The sequence below is a fragment of the Dipodomys ordii genome, unplaced genomic scaffold, assembly GCF_000151885.1.
Source record: "Dipodomys ordii isolate 6190 unplaced genomic scaffold, Dord_2.0 Scaffold18, whole genome shotgun sequence".
NCBI classification, from domain to species: domain Eukaryota; kingdom Metazoa; phylum Chordata; class Mammalia; order Rodentia; family Heteromyidae; genus Dipodomys; species Dipodomys ordii.
The window spans coordinates 16,576,500-16,598,113 of NW_012267234.1; the positions used below are offsets into that span (position 1 = coordinate 16,576,500).

The window sequence follows — 21,614 nt, forward strand, 5'->3', positions numbered from 1 at the left end:
GCTATGATGTATGATCCTTTCTGGCAGGAGCTATAGCTCCATCCGTCTTCTCCTCTGAGCCTTCCTTGTTTATGCTGCTTGTGGGACCAGGAAGCTCTGTAGGGGAAAAAAAAATCACTCTGGGTTTGTTTACAGCTTTGATTGAGCCATAGCATTTCATGAGTGTTCTAAGATCAGACTGTCAGGTGCATGGTAGGCCCTCAAATGTCTGATCATTCCATTTCCAACCAAAGGTTGCTCTAAGAGGATAAGCTAGATATGTGGGCAAAGCAACACAGGGAAAATCTAAATTCACACTCATTCATTTCCCCTGGACCAAAGTTACTGGCATAGCACTTATGCCTTGAAAAAGGTTACTAGCCCAGTCACAAAGCACCTTTGATGCCTTCTTTTTTCTTTTCTTTTTTTTTTTTTTGTCGGTCGTGGGGCCTTAACTCTGGGCCTGGGCACTGTCCCTCAGCTCTTCAGTCCAAGGCCAGTGCTCTACTACTTGAGCTACAGCGCCACTTCCAGTTTTCTGGTGGCTTATTGGAGACAAGAGTTTCATGGACTTTCCTTGCCCGGAACTTTGAACCGTGATCCTCAGATCTCAGCCTCCTGAGTAGCTAGGATGACAGGCGTGAGCCACTGGCGCCCAGCTGATCCCTTCTTTTTTTAAGGGGCCAAATGCAGTTTTCCTTGTTGCAAAGCAGCATGTGTAGACTGAAAAGCCATCACCATCCTCAACCAAGAGTACTGAGATGTGGGGACCCCACACTCCAACCTCCCCCGGAAGTTTAGACTCAGAGACCACGTAGAGAATCACACAGGGCCACATCAGGAAGCCTCCTTTGAGGTCAAGCCCCAGCAAAGGGAGGATATTTTCACAGACACAAAGAACAACAAGGAGAGATGTGGGAGCACTGTGTCCTCTGAGAATGAGCAAGACTTCCTCCTTCCTGGTAGTTAGGACAGGCTTCCTGGGGGTGGGATTTCTGGAGCTGCCTGATTGGCCAGAGGTAGTAGCCACCAAGGGCTGCTCCTTGCAGGTGGAGGTGAAGCTAAGGGTCAGGACCAAAGGTAAAGGAAGACCCAGAGTCCCCTCCCTCCTCCCCAAAGAAATCCCCTGATACCTTTCTGGTGTGGTTTTGTTACAGTATTTGGCCCAGTGTATAGTCTACAGGTAAGTGATCTGTTTATAACACACCCACCAGCTTGTAGCTTATAATCTACCTTTAATACTTCATATTATCATGCAAGTATTTTCTCAGTTATTAAATTCTTTAAATGGGCATGCTCTACTGTGGTTCTTTCCCATTTTTGACCATTATAAATAAAGCCCCATGAGTCACTTTGGGGCCTGAAATTCCTGAGTTCATCCCCTGCTACACATGCAGGTGATTTCCTCTCTTCTTTCTTTCTCCCCACCACCCCCTTCCCCCACCCTCCCATCAATCATGAGGCTTGAACTCTGGACTTGGGAGCTGTCCCTCAGCTCTTCAGCTCAAGGTTAGTGCTCTACCACTAGAGCCACAGCACCAGTTCCGGTTTTCTAGTGGTTTATTGGAGATAAGAGTTTCATGGACTTTCCTGTCCTGATAAGAGTTTCATGGACTTTCCTGTCCTGGCTGACTTCAAACCATGATCCTCAGATCTCAACCTCCTGAGTAGCTAGGATGACAGGCGTGAGCCACCAGGACCTGCCTGGCCAGGTGGTTTATTTTCTTTGGCTAAGTTTTTCAACTTAGAATTTCTAATCTAAGGAATAGAAAAATAAATTTTAGGGTATTTTCTTGAAAGTCCAAAGGTTTGGGCTTAAATCCTGGGACTGGAGCTGAAGATAAATTCTTGAATACTAAATTCTATATGGTTTCAGGTGACTTACCCCCTTCCCCAGTGGAACTGCCCTGAAGTAAGAAGTGGAACTGGTGTAATCTGGAGAGAAATAGCCAGTAGCAACTTCAAAGACAATCAAGAACTGGCAGCAGCCTTGCTACTACTGGGGTTTATACTCAGGGCACTGAGCTTGCTTGCTTGGTGCTCTACCACTTGAGTCACACCTCCAGTCCTGCTTTTTGGTGCCAATCCTGGGGCTTGAACTCTGGACGTATATACTGCCCATGAGATTTTGTTTGTTTGTTTTCCTCAAGGCTAGTGCTCTACCACTTGAGCTATAGCTCTACTCATGGGTTTTTAGTGGTTAATTGGGGATAAGAGTTTCATGGATTTTTGTGCCTGGGCTGGCTTCAGACTGCAGTCTTCAGATTTTAGCCTCCCGAGTAGATAGAATTACAGGCATGAGCCTCCATTGCCCAGCCTCCAGTCCTGATTTTTACTGCTTGTTTTGGAGATAGAGTCTAGCAAAATTTACTATCTGAGCTGGCCTTGAACCACCATCCTCCAGATCCCAAACCTCCTGACTAGGCATAGCAGCTGGGACCACCATTGCCCCAATCCCTTTGCTACTTTGTCACTGGAGTAATTATTGATGAACTGCAATAGTTCTTTACATATTATGGTTGTAACTTTGTACATAAGTGATTTTTCAAATACTCTGTCTTATTCCATAAATAGATTTTTCACTTTCTTGAAGAATATAAGTTTTAAAAATTCACATGAAGTTATTACCTGTGCTTTTGGTATAAAAGAAACCACTGTTTAATTCATGGTCATAAAGAATTATTTCCATGCCATCTCAGAATTTTACAGTTTTGGCAGTTAGACCTATGGCTTACTTTGAGTTAATTTATGTACCTAACGTAAGGTAGAGATCTTATTTCTTTTGCATAAGGGTATCTAGTTGTCCAAGTCTAAAAGTCAACTTTGGGGTTGACAGATCCTTCAGGTAGAAGATTAGGTAGGAATCTGTCCTTCTCTCAAAATATTTCATTCATTTACAAGAAGCAACTGCAGGCTAGCTCTCTGCTGGACCCAGGAAGGCTTTGTTCTGACCACAATCCAAGATGGAAGCCTCAGTCAGTGGTACTTCCCACAGCTTCCTGGAATGGAGATTCAAGCAACTTCCGGTCTGCATTCCCAGGGTCCTCGACATGGACCCTTTTCTGTCTACAATGTCTATGCTCAATTCAGATATACAGCCTCTGGGATTTACCAGTGTTTCCGCAGGGCAAATGCAGCCACTGTGTTCCAATAGGAGTGGAGGTAGCCTAGCTCTCTGTACCTCCAACCCTTGCCCCTACTGCAGGTGACTTTGGGACTGGGATACCTGAAGGTCACCTTGGTGTTCTTCCATCTGTCATTTGGTTCAGGCAGACAAGAGGCCCCAGACTTGCCATTGGAATTCCTGTGGGAGGGACAGCTATGTGCACATTGTTTGTATATCCTCTCAGGTCAGGGCAGGGACTGAGCTTTCTTATTGTAATAACAATAATAATAATAAGAGTTTACCCACACTGACAAGTCACACCAGGCAGAAGCATTTCACAGGAGCAAACAAAAGATAAAACAAAAGATCAAAACTTCATAATGCTTTACAACAACGTAGATTGAGTCTCTCATAGTCTTGAAAGACCAGGAATCTATGGCAGCCCTGGGATGCTTTCTTGTGGCTTCAATTTTTCCTCACAGGTGAAACAGAGACAAAACTTTGGTTCCTTTGATTGTGGTGTACAAGATTTCATTTTTTGATTTGAGGGTACAAGATGAAATAGAATTACAATGTATTAATGATAAAGGGAAGATAAACTTTTTTTGGCTATGTGGTGATAGATCGTCTGGCTCTCTGTCCCATCCATTCATTTGAAATCCATAAACATTTCTTCTCACAATTACCATGTGACAAGATGCATACACACACACACATACACACACACACACACACAAAAACACTAATCCTCATGCACACACACACATTAAAAAAAAAGAAGTACATTCAGGCAACTGATGGAAGTCACCATAGCACTGGGTGGTGGAAAAACAGAATTGAAAGTCCAGTTGTGAGCCATGTCAGTATTTGTCAACATCATGCATCAAGATGCTCTGATGACGCACAAGAAGGGGCCCAGAGGAGGTGGGCACACACAGAGCCTACTATAAAGTGAATTCATGTGTTGCAGCATAGACCCTGCCATTCCATACTTGATTTTCTGCATTATAACTTGGTTTCACTAGTATATATTTTGCGCAAAGGGGGTTCTATGTGATAGTTCCATCCAAGAATATAATTAACTCACATAAAATTTACCACCTCTATGAACTCTTCCTTATCCCCCCTTCCCTCATGTTTATTTTAATATTAAAGCAATTTCCCCACTAGTCTTGGGAAAGGGTGTATCTACCCTACACCCCATCTGATCCAAATCAGTTGTTTGTGGCTTATGTTTGAGCCTTGTCTCTTGGGTTGGTTTTGAGAAGATGTGAATCTTGGAGACAAGATTTGGATCTCAGGCTCCTTTCTTTCTCCCTCCCAAGGCCTAGCCCAGTGCCCAGTATGATGTAAGTCCTCAGATGGTGAACTTGGCAATGGCTTGTTGACTTCCTGTCTCCATGCCTCACGTGCCAGGAGAGATTTGATGTTCTCTGTTCTCCATAAATTTACAGTGGAGCTGGAGAGGCCAAGCTTCCAGAATCTTCTTGAAGATGATCTTCTCAAGCCCCTTGGAACACATGGTTATTTCAACAGCTTAGGACTGTGCTAAAGCCATAGAAGAACTGGTAGGTGAGTAGACACCCAAGCAAAAGCTTCATTAAATAGGGCAAATTTTGTGAAAAGTGACAACCAGTTCCTCTGGAAAGGCAGCCTTGTCAATTAAAGATCACGCCTTGGAGCCACCAAGTACAAATTATTGATGTTGAAACCACCATTTCCCAAGAGGGAAAGGTTGAAAACAGTCCCCTGCCCAGATGCTATCTTCCTGCCCGCTCTTGGCCTCTGATTAATTGGAGGGTCACATTCAGAACTTTGACAGTCCAGAGAAACCCAGGCTTGTTCTGGGTCTCTTAGATTCAAACATTCACCAAATACTAACCAAGACCACTGTGTGGGTGGCAAGGATGCCAGGAAAGAGGCCACCAGCCGTGACAGGTCCCAAATTCTGCAAAGAAAACAAGGACCCAAAATCCTGCCTCCTCCACTCTTTAGCTGAGGACATCAGCCAGAGACAGGGCTCACCTCTCTAAGAGACAGGGCTTATAGGTGGGTGGCTTGCAAGGACTAGTTGGGACTGGCATGAGGAAGAGCTCCACAAATGAACCATTAGCAGAAACAGTTATTCCAGGAAAAGTAAGTCAGTGACCTCCATATATAAAGAGATAAATGTCATCCGCAAGACAGGTAGAACTGTGTCTTTTCAAGATACAGTTTACCGTGTACACACACTTAGCACATGCTACACCTGCACTGATCAATTAATTGTGCCTGGATACTTCCATCCATCCATCCATCCATCCATCCATCCATCCATCCATCCATCCATCCATCCATCCATCCATCCCGTGCAAGGCTGCAGGGAGCAGGGGTTGGAGTTCTGCCTTGTGACAGGCTGAAAGCTCAAAAGATCTGCTTAACTGCCAGAGTCAGAGAGCTGGAAAGTGGCAGGAGCAGGACTTGAACCTGACAATCTGATTCCAGTGAGACAGAAAGGAGCCGAGTGGGAGGGGCTCTGCAGAGGTGACTGACGTGGAGGGCAGCGAATGGAGTGTCCAGGCACCAAAGCCTTGGAGAAGGAGCCACCCAGGAGGGCAAAGCAGGCATCCAGAGCAAGCTTGTCAAGTTGGCTCCTTCCATTCAGGGGCTCGGGTGGGCTGGTGCGGGAGGTTGGCGGGGATGTGGGTGATGAGGTGAGAGGAGGCCCCGGATGTGAGACAGGTCAAAGGCAGGAACTTGGACTTCCACCTGAAGAAAATGGGCACCCATGGAGGTTGTTAAGGACAAGGTGGCTGGTGTGCAGGGGAATATAATCTTCTCTGTTCAAGATTACCCTGGACAGAATATTTGAACAAGCAGGCCACATCATCTTTTCCAACTAAATTAACGCTTCCTAGATAGCGTTTATCTTCAAGCCCACTCCTTCCCTAGTAGCTAATTAGTTCCTTCAATCAAGTGCTGACCTTAATTGCTTGTGGTCTCCCGCAAGTGCCTGGCTTCTGGTAGGTGCTGAAAACTTTGGTTCAATGAATGAATGATGAATTCGTATTTAGAGGTCTCTGAAGAAGTGAATATTGAGCTGGGTTGAAAAAAAAATGTTATACAGCTCAGGAGAATCACAGACCTGAGTGGAAGGGAAAGGGGAAAAAATTCTAGAAGAAAACACAGGAAGATGTCTTGATCACAGGATTTCTTAAACAGAATACAAATGCACCAGACACAAAAGGCAAAATCAATAAATTGAGCTTCATTAAAATGTCTGTTCATCAAAGACACCACTTACAGAACAAAAAGATAAACCACAGACTAGAAGAAAATCCTCTTCTAAATGTTTGTTTAGGGCTGGGAATGTGGCTTAGTGGTAGAGTGCTTGCTTAGCATGCATGAAGCCCTGGGTTTGATTCCTCAGTACCACCTAAACAGAAAAAGCCAGTAATGGCACTGTGGCTCAAGTGGTAGAGTGCTAGCCTTGAGCTCAGGGACAGTGCCCGGGCCCTGAGTTCAAGCCCCAGGACTGGCAAAAAAAAAAAGTTTGTCTATACATATGTGTGCTAAAGAAGTCCTCAAAATTAACCTTAAAATCCAATCTTCAACAGGGGGCAGGGCATAATTCTGGCACTGGACCCATTTGAAAACAGCTCATCTATGCCCAGAGCTGTTAGTTTAAGGTTTGAACATTCCACTTCTGGTCCTTCAACACACTTTTAATAGTTCACAATCTTCCAAGTTGGTTCTGTCATAGTTAGGTTAGGCAACAAGAGATGGAAAGGTTCGGGAAACAGATCGCTCATTCATTCATTCATTCAACATTTATTGAACACATACTATTATTGTAGACATCATCTTAGAGTCTAGCAATACACAGAAAAATAAACCCTGTGGAGCTGCATAAATACCTGTGCTGTCATCAGAGCAGACAGGTAATACACAGACAAATATATGTAATTTTAGATAGTAATTAAATGTAATGAAAAAATGAAACAGGATAAAGGGAGGCATTATCTAGAAGGGTGCTAGCTGAGCTCTCATTTAAGTAGAATGAAAGCAAGTTATAAGAATGTGAACAGATGGTAGAGCTCAACAGAAAAAAAAAAAAAGCTCCTGGAGGGGGTGGCGGGGCAGGGATTGGGAGGGAGAGTGGAAGAAAAATGAGGGAAGGGGTAACAAGTTTGACAAGAAATATATTCACTACCTTATGTAGCTGTAACCCCTATGCATATCATCTTGACAATAAAATTAAAATTAATTTAAAAAATGTGAACAGACTCCCAGATTGAGAAATAGCCAGTGCAAAGGCCTTGAGGTTGGGTATACACTAGGGCTATTCAAGGAAGAGCAAATGGTTGTATATTGAAGAGGATACAGCATGGAGAGAGGCAGTACCTTTCATGAAACTTCATTGCCATTTCATTCATTCCCTGGTTCCTGAGATGCTTTTCTGAGGGCTGTGAAGAGCACTGACTCAACCCTCAAGCCTTGGAAATACTGAGATGTTCTCTGTTTGACTCAGCAGTTTACATTTTTCGGAAAGAAAAGAACTATATATAGATTTGGACAAATGACAGATTTACCCAATAAAACGTCTGCAGACTACCTTATAATGAATCAGAAGAGACTGTCTCAACCAAAATGATTGTTTATGAAAAGTCAACGTGGTGTTGTGAAAAAGCTTACAGGGCTGGAAGGAAGAAGTCCTCCGTTTATTTTGTTCTTTCAAGGTCATACCTGTAACCTTGACTGAGCCTTTTGCTCCTGGCATGTCCCCTTCTGGTTTTGTCTGCACAAAGGTGAACCCATGAGATTACATCTTCCTCCAACACTTTCTGACTAGTTTCTTTTTGCATTCCAGTATTTAATGTACTAGAACTCTCCAACAGTTTCACTTTTAAAAATAAAAGCACACACTTTCAAGGATGTACTTCTCTCAAGGACTCATTTTTTCATGACCAATGGAAATGGGTTTCATGTCTTTCTTTGTTGACAGCACTGGGTTTGAACTCAGGGCCTTGTGCTTGCTAGACAGGTGCTTCTCACGTTCAGCTCCTATTTTTTCCTACTTGTAAGGGTGATGTTGCCTCTTGAAGCATCCTCTGTGGTCCTCAGACCCGGGAGCTTCCGTGTTGTCATCAGAGACTGAAACTGGCAGGCTGCTATCGGATCTCTGCAGACCTGTTTCACAATGGCAGCTGATATCTGATACCCACGGAATGTCGGGAAACAATAACATCATACCCACCGTGCTGATGGTCATAAATAATACCAAGGGCGGCTCAGTTTGAGCAAGATTTGAGGAAGGCTGCAAAGTAGCTGGACAGGAGTGGCTCCCACGGTGCCGTTCCTCCCCTGCAGAACCTCTTCCTGCCCCACGGCACCCAAGCTCCCCTGGACACTCTTCCCTGGCAACCTAGCATCCTTTGGCTTGCCTTTTCAACAGACCCAGTGGGGGCTTCTGATTACTTCTGAGAACACACAAGCCAGCTCCTCTCTGCAGAGTGAAGCTACTTTTTCCTCTATACAGGACTAGTTGCTAATGTTGTCAACATACAGAACTGGATTTTCAGAATCTCATTAAAAAAAAAATGGTTAGATCAGCCTCGCTGGATGCTTTGCCCACACAGGGGTGGAGGGGTACGTATCTCTCCGTTCCTGACAATGCCCACCTGCCTTCTACTCAGACACCCCACATCCTATTCACCTAATTTGTGCAAAGCAGCTGGGGTACTTTCTGAGCACCAGGCACTGCCTAAGCCCCTGGAAACCTGGTTGGCAACACCACAGCTCCTACCCGAGAGGAGCTCACAGTTCAGCAAAGATTCACAAACCAGTAAGTTCCAGCCACTCGGCAAGGACAATATAGACACGCTTTCCCACTCTATCCTGGGAAGGTACAAGGAGGTTTCCTGAAGGTCCTGTTTGAGCTGGGCTTCAAAGGATGACTAAGAGTTCACCGAGTAGATGGAGTGGTGGGGAATACCAGAAGCAGTGAGGTGCTGTTAAAAATATCCTGTGACTGGGCACTGGTGGCTCTTGCTTGTAATTCTTGCTACTTGGGAGGCTGAGATCTGAGGATCATGATTTGAAGCCAGCCTGGGCAGGAAAGTCTGTGAAACTGTTATATCCAATTAACCACCAAAACAGCCAGAAGTGGGCCAGGTGTCAGTGACTCACACCTGTAATCCTAGTACTCAGAAGGCTGAGATCTGAGGCTTCAGTTTCAAAGCCAGCCTAGGCAGGAAAATCCGTGAGGCTCATCTCCAATTAGCCACCAGAAATCTGGAAGTGGTGCTGTGGCTCAAAGTGGTAGAGCATTAGCCTTGAGCAAAAAAGTGTCCAGGAACAGTGCCAAGGCCAAGAGTTCAAGCCCCAGGACTGCCCACCCCCCCAAAAAAAGAGCCAGAAGTGGAGCTCAAGTGGTAACATGTTAGCCTTGAGCATGAAAGCTCAGGGACAGCACCCAGGCCCTGAGTTTAAGCCTCAGGACTGGCACACGCGTTTGCCCGTGCACACGTGCGCACGCACACACACACACACACACACACACACAGCGTGTCCTATGCCACAGCGGAGCCTCTCCAGCCATCGACTCCATTCCTCCTGACACTGTCTGTCTATAAGCCCAGGTCATCTCATTCCTTCCTTCCATCAAAACAACCGAGAAGATTCATCTCCACCAGGAAGGGCCTGCTTCCACAAGGCAACCTCCCATTCTGGGTTAATTGGTTTACCTGACCATGATTCTGTTAGGGGAGCTCCAAAATTCATAGTGGGAGCATTTGACATTTGAAGAGTGGATCAGCAGTCCAAGCAATTAATAAGTACTTATCACAGGGCTGGGAAGGTGGCTCAGTGGTATAGTGCATGCCTGAGGCCCCGGGTTCAATTCCTCAGCCCCACATAAGCAGAAAAGTCGGAAGTGGTGCTATGGCTTGAGTGGTAGAGAGCTAGCCTTCAGCTGAAGAGCTGAGGGACAGCGCCCAGACCCAGAGTTCAGGCCCCATGACTGGCAAAAAAAAAAAATACTTATCACATATTTATATAAAGTAGAGATAAAAATATGTGCCATTCTTTTTACTTCCCAAACAGCCCAGTTGAAAAATAACCCCACAAATTAGAGAATATAAGACTGAAAACATTTATAAAGGGCTTGGTATTCACACTTTTTCACTCCTTCCATCCATCCAATTGACAGTGAGCCTGTGTGCCAATACTTGGGCCCTGGCAATCATGCAGGATACAATAAACGCCGTGTTAGCAGGTGACATGGAGCTCACTACAGTCAATGTCCTGCCACAGCAGTGTCAACTTGGAGAAAGGAGTGTGAGCTGCACCAGGGTCACAGGGCAGGTATCAAGGAGAAGATTAAGCCCACAATCTACCGTCATTATTTATTTATTTGTCCGTTGTGGATCTTGAACTCTGGACCTGGGCGCTGTCCCTGAGCTCTTCAACTCAAAGCTAGCTCTCTACCACTTGATTCACAGCACCACTTCCAGTTTTCTGGTGGTTAATTGAAGATGAGTCTCACTGATGGGCTGGGAAGGTGGCTCAGTGGTATAGTGCCTGCCTTGCACGCATGAAACATGAGGCCCTGGGTTCAATTCCTCAGCACCACATAAGCAGAAAAGGCCAGAAGTGGCACTCAAGTGATAGAGTGCTAGCCTTGAGCTGAAGAGCTGAGGGACAGCGTCCAGACCGAGAGTTCAGGCCTCCACCTCCCCACCCGACTGACCAAAAAAAAAAAAAAGAGTCTCATTGACTTTCCTGCCCAGGCTGGCTTTGAACCATGATCCTTAGATCTTAGTCTCCTGATTAGCTAGGATTATGGGCGTGAGCCACTTTCACCCGGCCATTTTTTGCTTTTTATTATTACTTTAAAAAAAAAACAACATGCACATTGCCCGGCCACTTCTGACTCATCTTTACTCCTACTTTGCTTTCCTCCCTTTGTTGTTAAAGCAAACTCTAGACACTTTTATCATTGCACATATAAATTCCAGGATGTGTTTGAAGAAGGAGCTGGACATGTGTGGGTCTTCCACTGGTTCCTTCCTCATGTGTTCCCCATTCACCCGCCTCATCTTGTGGCCTGAAAGCAGTCTTATATCCATATTCCTGCCAGTGACTCCAAAGCCTTAGTTGGTTCAGAATTCGGTGTTTTTCACTTGACTGAGAAGAGTGGCTACAGTAAAAACTCCTTCCTGTCTTGTCTGGCACGCTGGCCTGATCTTCGGATCCTCCTAAGACTGCTAGCCTTTGTAGTCTTGTTGAGTACCCAATATTATCCAAAATGCTAACTACATCCCACATACCGGTTTGCTTTTAGCAAGCGACAGGGAGACTTCCTAAGCACCAGGCTCGCCCTGCAGGCTGAGCCCATCTATGCCACTTCCTGTCACAGCCTTGGTCTTCTTGGGCTGGGAACCTGGTCCCACCTCAACATGCGGCCTTTCTACCGCCCCCCCGCCATTTCCTCCCCCCAACACACACTTCCAGCATTTTCCATCTGTCCTGGAAAGACAGAAACTGCCATTCATGCAGGAAGTTACTAAGCCCAGAACGCTCATGAGCACTGTCAGTCCTTCACAGTTCCGCCCTTCCATGTACTTGTTCTTATGTGTTGGTCGTGGGCCGGTCCTGGGGCTTCAACTCTGTGCTCTCTCTCTCTTGCTCGGCCTCGGTCCTCCTCCTCCCAAGGCTGGCGCTCTACCACCTGAGCCACGGCTCCGCTTCTTGCTTTTTGGTTAAGGGAGGAGTCTCGCTGGCTCTCCTGACCCAGCCGACTTCGAACCGGCGTCCTCAGGTCTCCGCCCGCAGGGTGGCTGGGATTACAGTGAGGGCCCCAGTGCCCGGCTACAATGCTGTCCGAAAGCATTGTACCCGCCTCCACCATCGCCCGATGGTCCAGGCAGCACTACCCTTCTTCTAGGCGCAGGATCTGACGCCCTTGGCACACACAGAAGGGCTGAAACTTGGGCTCAAACTCGCGGCCCCCGGACCTCCGGGCACAGCTACAGCCGGGTCCGCCGGGCGGCATCACCCGGGCTGCGCCGCGGCTCCCACCAGCCGCGGGCGGAGGGAGGCAGCTTCTGATTGGCTGCCGAGCGAGAGGGCGGGGCGTAAGAGCGCGGGGGCGTCGCGAAGAAAAGACGTCACGCCGCTGCTCCTTAAAGGCGCCGGGCCGGCTCGCCGTGGATGGCGCCGGCGCGTTCCCGGAGCTCTCGCTCGGGCTCGGAGCTCGGAGAGCCTGACGGGCGGGGCGCGCGGGGTGTGCGGGCGGCGGCTGCAGGGGTCCGGCCGGCGGCGTCGGGAGCCCGGTCGGCCGCGGAGGATCGGGCGCCGCGATGGCCGAGGGCATCGCCGTGTCCGACCCTCAGCACGCCGCGCGCCTGCTGCGATCGCTCTACTCTTTCCGCGAGGAGTCCCGGTTCTGCTACTCGCACCTGGTCCTGTACGGGGAGGAGATCCCGGTGCAGAAGAACATCCTGGCGGCGGCCAGCCCGTACATCAGGTGAGGGCGGGCCCCGGCCCCAGCCCCGGCCCCGGCCCCGGGAGCGGCCGCCCGGCCCGGGCCCGCCGGGCCGCCCTCGCCCGGTACAGCCTCCCGGCCCGGGCCCGCGCCCATCCCGGGCCCCAGGCCCCCGGCCCCGGCGCTGCCCCTCGGGCGGCAGCCCTCCGCCGTCCCCGGGACCGTGTGTCAGGCCTCGGAGCCCCGGCGGCCCTCCGACGGACCGGGCGCGGGCCGGCCCGGGAGAGCCGCCGCTTCGCCCGCCCCGCTGCCCGCCGAAGTTTGCGGGGCCGTGCGCCTCCAGACCGGCGCCTCCGGCCCGCCCGGGTCGTGCCCCTCCTCGGGGAAGCCAAACCAACATCCCCGGGTCTGGGCGGAAGGGAAAGCCGGGTCGCGTCGGCTCCTCGGACCGGTAACCCGACCCCGGGGCCGGAGTTCGCCTGTCAGACGAGCCACTCCCTCCAGAGAACTCCAGGGAAAGATGGGTGGTGCCTTACCGACCCTCGTTCCAGTGTCGCGAATTTCTGCCATTCTCTGGATACAGTTACAACCTGAAGATCCCGAGATCCTGGGGGACTCGAGAGGTTCTTTTAAAAGTTCAAGAAAACCAGGCGTAAACCTGATTTTCCGGCACGACTAACCAGGTTAATTAAAAGGTTGATAAGACAGTGGCTTTGCTTATTCAGTGAATCAGACCTGACAGGAGACGGCTGGCCTTTCCTTTAGCAGCTTTTTTTTTTAAACTACTACACTGATTTGCTGTTAATAAAAAGAAAGGGGAACGCTAAAAGATGGAGAAAGTGCCCTGTAAGCTGGCTAAATATAGTGAATGTCACTGGAATTGATGGCTCAGAAAAAGCCAGAGGATGCATACTGTAGTCTCAGCCCAGAGCTACAGCCTAACCTTCACCAAAGGAGTTGGTAGTGCTAAGTCAGGGGCAGTTCCAGGGCCCTCGAAACTTCTGGCATCTCCTCGCCCTGTCGTGTACCCATATTTGCACTCCTTTGTAGATTGAAAGGGGTGAAGGGTGTCTTTGATAACATAGAACTTCAAGGCCGGTGGGACAGCTCAGAACTGCCAGTCCAGAGGTTAGGCCAGACACTGGCAAGCTGCAGCTGCAGGCCCTGTATCCGTAGTAGTCCCTGTTTGGGCAAATGCTTAGGAAAACTATTTTAGATTTGTTATTGTTGCTGCTCCTCATGTGGCTCCCTGTTGGCTTGGAAGGACTGAGTTGTAAATTACAGAACACACTGCTCTCCTTCTCCATGGCAGTTAGCACTATAATATACCCTGTATTTTGCTCATTGACTTTGTGGATCCTTCCCAACCACAGTGCTAGCTCGGTAAGGCCAGGGATTTCTCTTTTGTTCCTTGCTGGGCCCTTCATACCCAGAAGAGCAGTGTCTAGAGGCTTAGTGAGTTGAATGGATGCCGGCCCCTGCATCACAGCACTTTAGCCATTAGAGGACTTGGCACCATTACATTCCCATGTTAGCCAGAGAAGACACTGAGAAGAGCACTGGCCTTAGTTTGGACACCTGCATCTTTCATCTGGCACTTTGACTCCTAGCTGTACAGCACTGGGAAATGACTTGGGTTTGGCCTCAGCGCACTGATGGTACACAAGTGATAACATGACTTCGTCACACTTCATGTTTGAGCCACCTGTGAATAAGTGTGCTCTGAACACTTCATGGGTCTACACAGAAGTCTACCAATAGAGAAACGCCCGCCAGTAAGGAGTGCTCACCTGCGATCCAAGTCTGGCACTCTCAAGTGGGAAAACAGGGCTCAGTGGGCATTAGAGGTGTATGTCGCCAGGGCACACACCTATGCTTAAATTCGGGGTTGGATTCCCAAGCTTTGGTGCCTGGCCTACCCTACTGTTACAGGGGACAGCATTACTTGTGTTGGCTCGAGCTCATTGGTAAAACTGCCACCTAATGCCTCACGGCATTTTAGACATTAAATGCTTCCTTACTAAGCGCTTCTACATCCTGGCTCTTTTCAGTCGTTTGGTGCAGTTGGTAGGTAGGGTTAGATACTTCTAACATATCACTGATAAACACGAATCAGTGTGTTTCTTCAATAACAGACTTGATTTTATTTGACTATTGAAGTGATACTTTTATTTTTTTTGGGGGGGGGTCTGGTTGTGGGGGGCCTGAACTCTGGGCCTGGGCTCTGTCCCTCAGCTCTTCAGCTCAAGGCAAGTGTTCTACCACTTGAGCCACAGTGCCACTTCTGGCTTTTTTTTTTCTGCTTATGTGGTGCTGAGGAATCGAACCCAGGGCCTCATGCATGCAAGGCAAGCGCTCTACCACTGAGCCACCTTCCCAGCCCGAAATGATACATTTTTTTTTCCCCTTTTAAAGTTATCTTGATGGGGCTGGGAATGTGGCTTAGTGGTAGAGTGCTTGCCTAGCATTCATGAGGCCCTGGATTCGATTCCTTGGTACCATATAAACATAAAATTTAAAGTTGTTTTTAATAAGTTATTTTGAACTCAGCCTATACTTGTCAGGCAGGCACTCTGCCACTGGAGCCTCACTTTCAGCACTTCACTGAGTAGATGTTAAAGTCTGGACAGTTCCTTTCCTCCTTCCCTCCCCCCTTTCTTCCCTCCCTTCCTTCCTCCCTTATTCTCTCTCTTCTTCCCTCCCTCCCTCTTTTCCTCCCTTCCTTCCCTTCCTTGCCTTCTTCCCTCCCTCCCACTCTCCTTCCCTTCCTCCTCTCTTCTCTTCCTTTCTGCTCTCTTTCTTTTTATTAGTGGTACTGGGGTGTGAACACAGGGCTTCACACTTGCTAGGAGGACTCTTCCATTGAACTATGTACCAATGCGTTTTGGCTTTGGTTATTTTTGAGATAGTTTCCATTTTCCCCCAAGCTAGCCTGAACCGCAGTTCTCCTATTTGATCTTTCTGACACGCAGCTTTTTCTGTTCAGATGGGGTCTTACAAACTTCCTGTCCAGGCTGGCCTTGCACTGTGACCCTCCAGCTCTCAGCCTCCTGAACAGCGAGGGCTAAAGGCACACAACCAGTGAGCTGTTTAAATCAATAAACTTTAGCAAATACACGGAAACACAATAAATTATAAATTTTAGAACTTTGTGAGGTTTCTTTCATCTTTCCCTTTTGAAGTATAAGCATTTAGATCTGCGATATCATTAATCCATGGGTTGGATGTTAAAAGGTGATCATTTCTGGAGTTTTATTTTTAAAGAAACAACAACAAAAAAACACCTTAATTGCGTATAATGTCTTTTAGCTGGGTTATACAGTTTAGAAGCCAGCTATAATATATTGTTTTCTGTGTGCTCACCATAGAGAGCTAACCCAACCTACTCAAGGCAAATCATGGCAGATTTCAACTTAATGTAAGAGTGTGTGTGTGTACATGGACACGCTCATATGTGCACACACCAGTATTAGAGCCTGAACTCAGAACATGGGCATCATCCCTTAGCTTCTTCACTCAAGGCCAGACCTCTACCGCTTTAGTAAGAGCTTCACTTCCAGCTTTTTGGTGGCTAATTGGAGATACAGTGATTGTCCTGCCTGGGCTGGCTCCAAACTGTGATCCTCAGATCTCAACCTCCTAAGTGGCTAGAATTACAGACATGAGCCACCAGTGTCTGGCTCAAATATATGAGTCTTCTAACTTAATACTTTAGTCGTTTCTTTAGTTGAGCATTTGTTTTTCATCCTGATGGCCTTAGCAATTGTGCCGCCACTTTAGAAAGACTTTGAGGATAAAAGGAAGAAGCCAGGAAACTCCTCTTCATCCACACAACCCCAAGCTGCCCGAGGTCTGGCGGGTCCTGGGGCCCCTCATCCTTAGGTTGCAGAAACAGGCGGGACTTGCTGTGGTCTGTCCCTCAGCTCTGTGCATGTGACGCTGCTTTCCCAGCATGCCCTGTGCCCAGCGTCTCCTCATTCCCATCCCTGCATGCCATTTTTCCTATGGCTTGTTGGGAAAATTAGGTCTAAACATAGCTGAGGACTCTCAGAATAGCAAGACCGACCTCAGAGCTTCAGTGACCCACAGTCTCCTGTCTCAGCAGCTCTAAGTCCTTCTGGAAAGGACCCAGGGACTTCCAGAAGCTTCCTTCCTCTCGACCATGACAGGCTGTAAGTGTGAGGCCCTTTGATTCTCACAGACGTGCTGTGCAGTTCAGAGCCCCTTTCTCCTGAACTGTGGTTCATGTGAAAAGAATTTGGAAGGGCGGCACTGGCTGGCATGCTGTGGCTCTGTACAGGCTCCGCCGAGGCCTGAGTTCCCTTTCCAGAATAGACAGTATTAGATTGTTTAGCTTTTAGTCCTGATGAATAAAGTTCTCCGAGATACGTGGATCCTTTGTTGATAACAGCTAATAACAGAAATGGATCATTCTTTCCTTCCCTCCCTCTCTCCTTTCCTCCTTCTGTCTCTTCTCCCTCCCTCCCTCTCTCTAATTTCCTCCTTCCCTCTCTCCCTGCCTCTCTCCCTCTGTCTCTTGCTTTGTTTATTGAGAGCAAGCTAGTGTGGTGAGGCAGAGGGATCCACTGGGCCTCCCCCTCAGCTTTGGATCATCTTGAATAACTCTTCAGGACCCTCATTTCCTTCTCTAGGAAGTGAGTTTGTGCTACAAATCCTTTACTGTGTGTGGCTCTGTGCTGTTCTTGTTTTGCTTTGCGCGTGTTGTAGAGAGGGAAAGTCCCTCGCTTTGTTGTTTCATTTAAAGTTTCATGACACTTGGATGTTTAAACACGTCCCTTCGCCTGTCATGTGCTGATGTGTCGGGTGTGCTGCCCGGAGCTTTACACTGTAACAAGCCGGGTTCGTGCTGCCAATCTGGGTACATCCCAAAGCCTAATTATTCATCATCCTGTTCCGCCGTTTCAGTTTCAAATTTGACTCCTGGCAGATGCTGATGAGGCCACTTGGGAAGCTGGATGCTCTCTGGGGGGTCCACGCTTCCTCCTAACATGGCCTCGTCACCACCCTTTCTGTGGCTGTCTGTGGTCCTCCTGTCACTACCGGAGGTAACAGGACACTGAGGTCCCCTAGTGTCACTACCTCACACAGGACAGCCATGAGTCCCCACCTCCCAAGCCGAATAACTGCACGGCCTCCTCAGGTTCTTTGCTTCCGATTCATGCTGAAGATCTCATCCAGAGCTGCCTCATCCAGCCAGAGTCCCTGACAGCGAGCAGATCTGCTCCAAAGCACGTGATTTAGAGGTGTGCTCACTTCATGCTGCTCACCTAACTTTGCCTTGTGTTGTTTTATCATCTTTTTTAAAAATTACTTGTGATTTCAGTTTGTATAAGGCTGTAGAAGATCCGTTTCCATATTTATAGCAGCTACTGAATGTCCTAAGGATTTTGAGTAGTGGTTGTAGTCTGTTAATTGTTATATTCTCAAGGATTCAGTTAGAAGCTCCAGATTTGAACATCTTACAGTGAAATGAACTCAAGTGAGCTTTTTATCTGTGTGTATGTGTCTGCTTGTGCATGTGTGCTTGAGTACGCGCATGCGCACTCTGATCCTAGGGCTTAAGCTCGGCCTGGGCACCGTCCCAGAGCTTTAACGCTCAAGGCTGGTGTTCTGCCACTTTGAGAAACAGCCCTACTTCCAGCTTTTTGGTGGCTAATTGGAGGTAAGAGTCCCATGGACTTTCCTGCCTGGGTTAGCTTCAAACTCAGATCCTCAGATCTCAGCCTCCTGAATAGCTAGGATTCCAGGTGGGAGCCACCAACACTGGCAGCTTTTTATCTTTTAATGACTCTAGACCTTGTTTGTTTTTATCCACCCACTCTAAGACCTTCCTAACAACTGCTTAGATTACGTCTGAATCCAGATGTGCTGGTACACCTATAATTCCAGCCGTCAGGAAGCTCAGGCAGGAGGATCCCAAGGACAAGCCCAGCCTTGGCTGTATAATGAGACCATGGTTCAGAAAAGGAAAAAAGAAATCTGTCCTTAACTCCTTTGTCTTTACAGTCAAATGAGTTTTATTTCATTGATTTTTGTTGTAGTTGTTGTGTTGGGGTTTGAACTCAAGACCGCATGCTTGCTGGGCAGGTGCTCTACCACGTGAGCCACACTCCCAGTCTAAATCCAGTGTTTTAAAATCACTCTTCTTGCCGGGCGCTGGTGGCTCATGCCTGTAATCCTAGCTACTCAGGAGGCTGAGATCTGATGATCGAGGTTCAAAGCCAGCCAGGGCAGGAAAGACCTTGAGACTCCTATCTCCAATAAACCACCAGAAAACCGGAAGTGGCGCTGTAGCTCAAGTGGTAGAGCGCTCACCTTGAGCTGAAGAGCTGAGGGACAGCACCCAGGCCCAGAGTTCAAGCCCCACGACCAAAAAAAAAAAAATTACTCTTCTTGTTTCTCCCCTCCCCTCTTTTCCTTTCTTTTCTTTTTTTTTTATTTCTCCTTTTCTGTGTCCCCAGCCTCCATCAACTGTTTTAAAATGACTTTTTTTTTGGGGGTCCGGTCATAGGGCCTGAACTCTAGTCTGGGCACTGTCCCTCAGCTCTTCAGCTCAAGGCTAGCGCTCTACCACTTGAGCCACAGCGACACTTCTGGCTTTTTTCTTTTTGCTTATGTGGTGCTGAGGAATCGAACCCAGGGCCTCATGCATGCAAGGCAAGCGCTCTACCACTGAGCCACCTTCCCAATCCCTTTAAAATTACTTTTATTTAAATCCAGGACCGGTGGCTCACACCTGTAATCCTAGCTACTCAGGAGGCTGAGATCTGAGGATTGCGGTTTAAAGCCAGCCCCGGCAAGGAAAGTCTGGGAGACTCTTAACTCCAATTAACCACCAGAAAATCAGAAATGGCGCGGTAGCTCAAAGTGGTAGAGAACCAGCCTTGAGCTGAAGAGCTGAGGGATAGCCCCCAGGCCCAGAGTTCAAGCCCCCATTCTTACGGGCTTTTCAACAAGTGTTAACATGTGTTGAGTGAGTGTCAGATACAAAGAGGGTTTTGCCTGGGCTCGGAAGGGTGTGCAAGACTTGGGAAGAGGAGCCACAGTGACTTGCCCCTGTAGCCCTGTAGCTGCTTGCTTGTCCTGAGAGGCCACGTCTCCCGCTGACACCAGTGATTGCACGTTCTGGAAGGACTGTGGAAGGTTTCAAATGAAACAGATCAATAAGACTCTTGTTAAACATAAAGGGCAGTATTGAGTGGTCAGATGTACAGGAGAACTCTCTTGAGATTGTTACTTTGAGCAACGGTGATAAAACTTAGTTCTAGTTAAGACTGTTTGTCTAATGGGTTAAGTCCTCTTTTTGAAACCCTTTGATCTTTATTATTGCATTTTGGATTTCTCCCATAAATTTCCTTCAGGCTTGTTTTTTTGGGGGGGAGTTGTTTGTTTGTTTGTTTTTGTTTGTCATGGGGCTTGAACACTGGGCCTAAGCTCTGTCCCTCAGCTCTTCAGCTCAAGGCAAGTGCTCTACCACTTAAGCTACAGCGCCATTTCTGGTCTTCTGGTGGTTTATTGGAGATAAAGAGTTTCATGGATTTTCCTGCCTGGGCTGGCTTTGAACTGTGATCCTCAGATCTCAGCCTCCTGAGTAAGCTAGGATTACAGGCGTGAGCCACCGACACCCAGCTCTTCTTGTTTTATTATTATTATTATTCAATACTGGGGTTTGAAATCAGGGCCTTGCGCTCCCTTGGCTTGATTGCTCAGCTGGTGTTCTGCCAGCTATACTTCCAGCCCTCAGGAAGCTTGGGCAGTGAGCAATGCCAAACCTTTTTCCTTGGTTATTTTGGAGATGGAGTTTCATGGACTTTTCTGCCTAGACTACCTTTGGACAGCAATCTTCCTGATCATAGTCTTCTGAGTAGCCAGGGTTACAGGTGTGAGCCACTGCGGCCCAGCTCCCTTCACTGTTCTTAATGTAGCTTTTATAGTGTAGAGATTCATGTGAAGTACAGTGCCCCATAGAAACTCTCCTTGCTTCAAATTATACCCAGATTAAACCTTCAATCTATTTAAAGCATGAATCAGTTCTTATAATATTAAAGTGGGACCTAAAATCCATTTGTAATCTAGAAAGCAAACAATTAAGGCAGGTAAGAAATCACCTGGCTTATGAGCACCTTGGGGAGCGGCACCCTTCTTAGGAGGGTTGCTAGGCTGTCATTTTGTGTTCTGAAGTTGTACTATAAAGGAATAATTTGTAACTTGGGATTCTGGGCTCAGGGTGGAGTGCAGGGCACAGGGCGTGACAGGTGGCAGGCCCCAATGCAGCAGGGAGGAAGGAAATGAAGGCTGGGGGAGGGGGGCCGCTTTGGCTCTCCTAAGGGAACGGTCACTTTGCTTCTGAGTGCTGGCCATGGCTGGAGTCGTTCACCACTGTACTTGGAAGAGCTGAGAGTTAGATCATCTCCCAAAGCAGTTAGTGACAAAGGTGACTTAGTTCGAGAAGGATTGCTCCAGACTGCTGATGGCGACTGTAGACGCTCACGGAGTTCGTATGGAAATACTAGGAAACGTACAGGGAGCAGCACCTGCCTCTCAGGCTTGAGCCCTGGATCAAACCATAGGCTGTCAGGCACTAGGGGCGCACCCTTGCAACAATCCTGGCTACTCAGGAGGCTGATAATGAGAGGATTGTGGTTCCAGGCCAGTCCCAGCAGAAAAGTCTGTCAGACCCCATCTCAGTGGGGGAGGCTGGTCATGGTAAGCCTAAGCTCCCAGCAGCTACCGAAGCCAGCGCTGGGTGGATGGCAGGTGGCTGGGGCGAGAGTGGGGCAGGGGGAGGGCAGTGAGCCAGGCACCAGTAGCTCACACCTCTAATTCTTACTGCTCCGAAAGCTGAGCTCTGAGGATTGTGGTTCAAAGCCAGCCTGGGCAGAAAAATCTGTGAGCCTCTTGTCTCCAATTAAGCCCCGAACGCTGGAAGTAGCACTGTGGCCTAAAGTGGTAGAGTGCTGGCTTGAGTGGAAGACGTCCAGGGACAGTGCCCAGGCCCTGAGTTCAAGCCCCACCACTGACAAAACCACAAAACAGTAAAAG

At 48.1% G+C, this 21,614-nt stretch overlaps 1 protein-coding gene across 1 annotated transcript in view; it reads left to right on the forward strand.

The window, feature by feature from the left end:
• The first annotated feature begins 12,280 nt into the window (after window positions 1-12,280).
• The window catches only part of Gan (gigaxonin), a 32,088-nt gene continuing 22,754 nt past the window's right edge, over window positions 12,281-21,614 (forward strand). Inside the window, exon 1 of the mRNA XM_013013031.1 lies at window positions 12,281-12,593. Within this exon, the coding sequence (XP_012868485.1) occupies window positions 12,427-12,593 (167 nt within the window). The 5' untranslated portion in view covers window positions 12,281-12,426. The remainder of the gene's footprint in view (window positions 12,594-21,614) is intronic.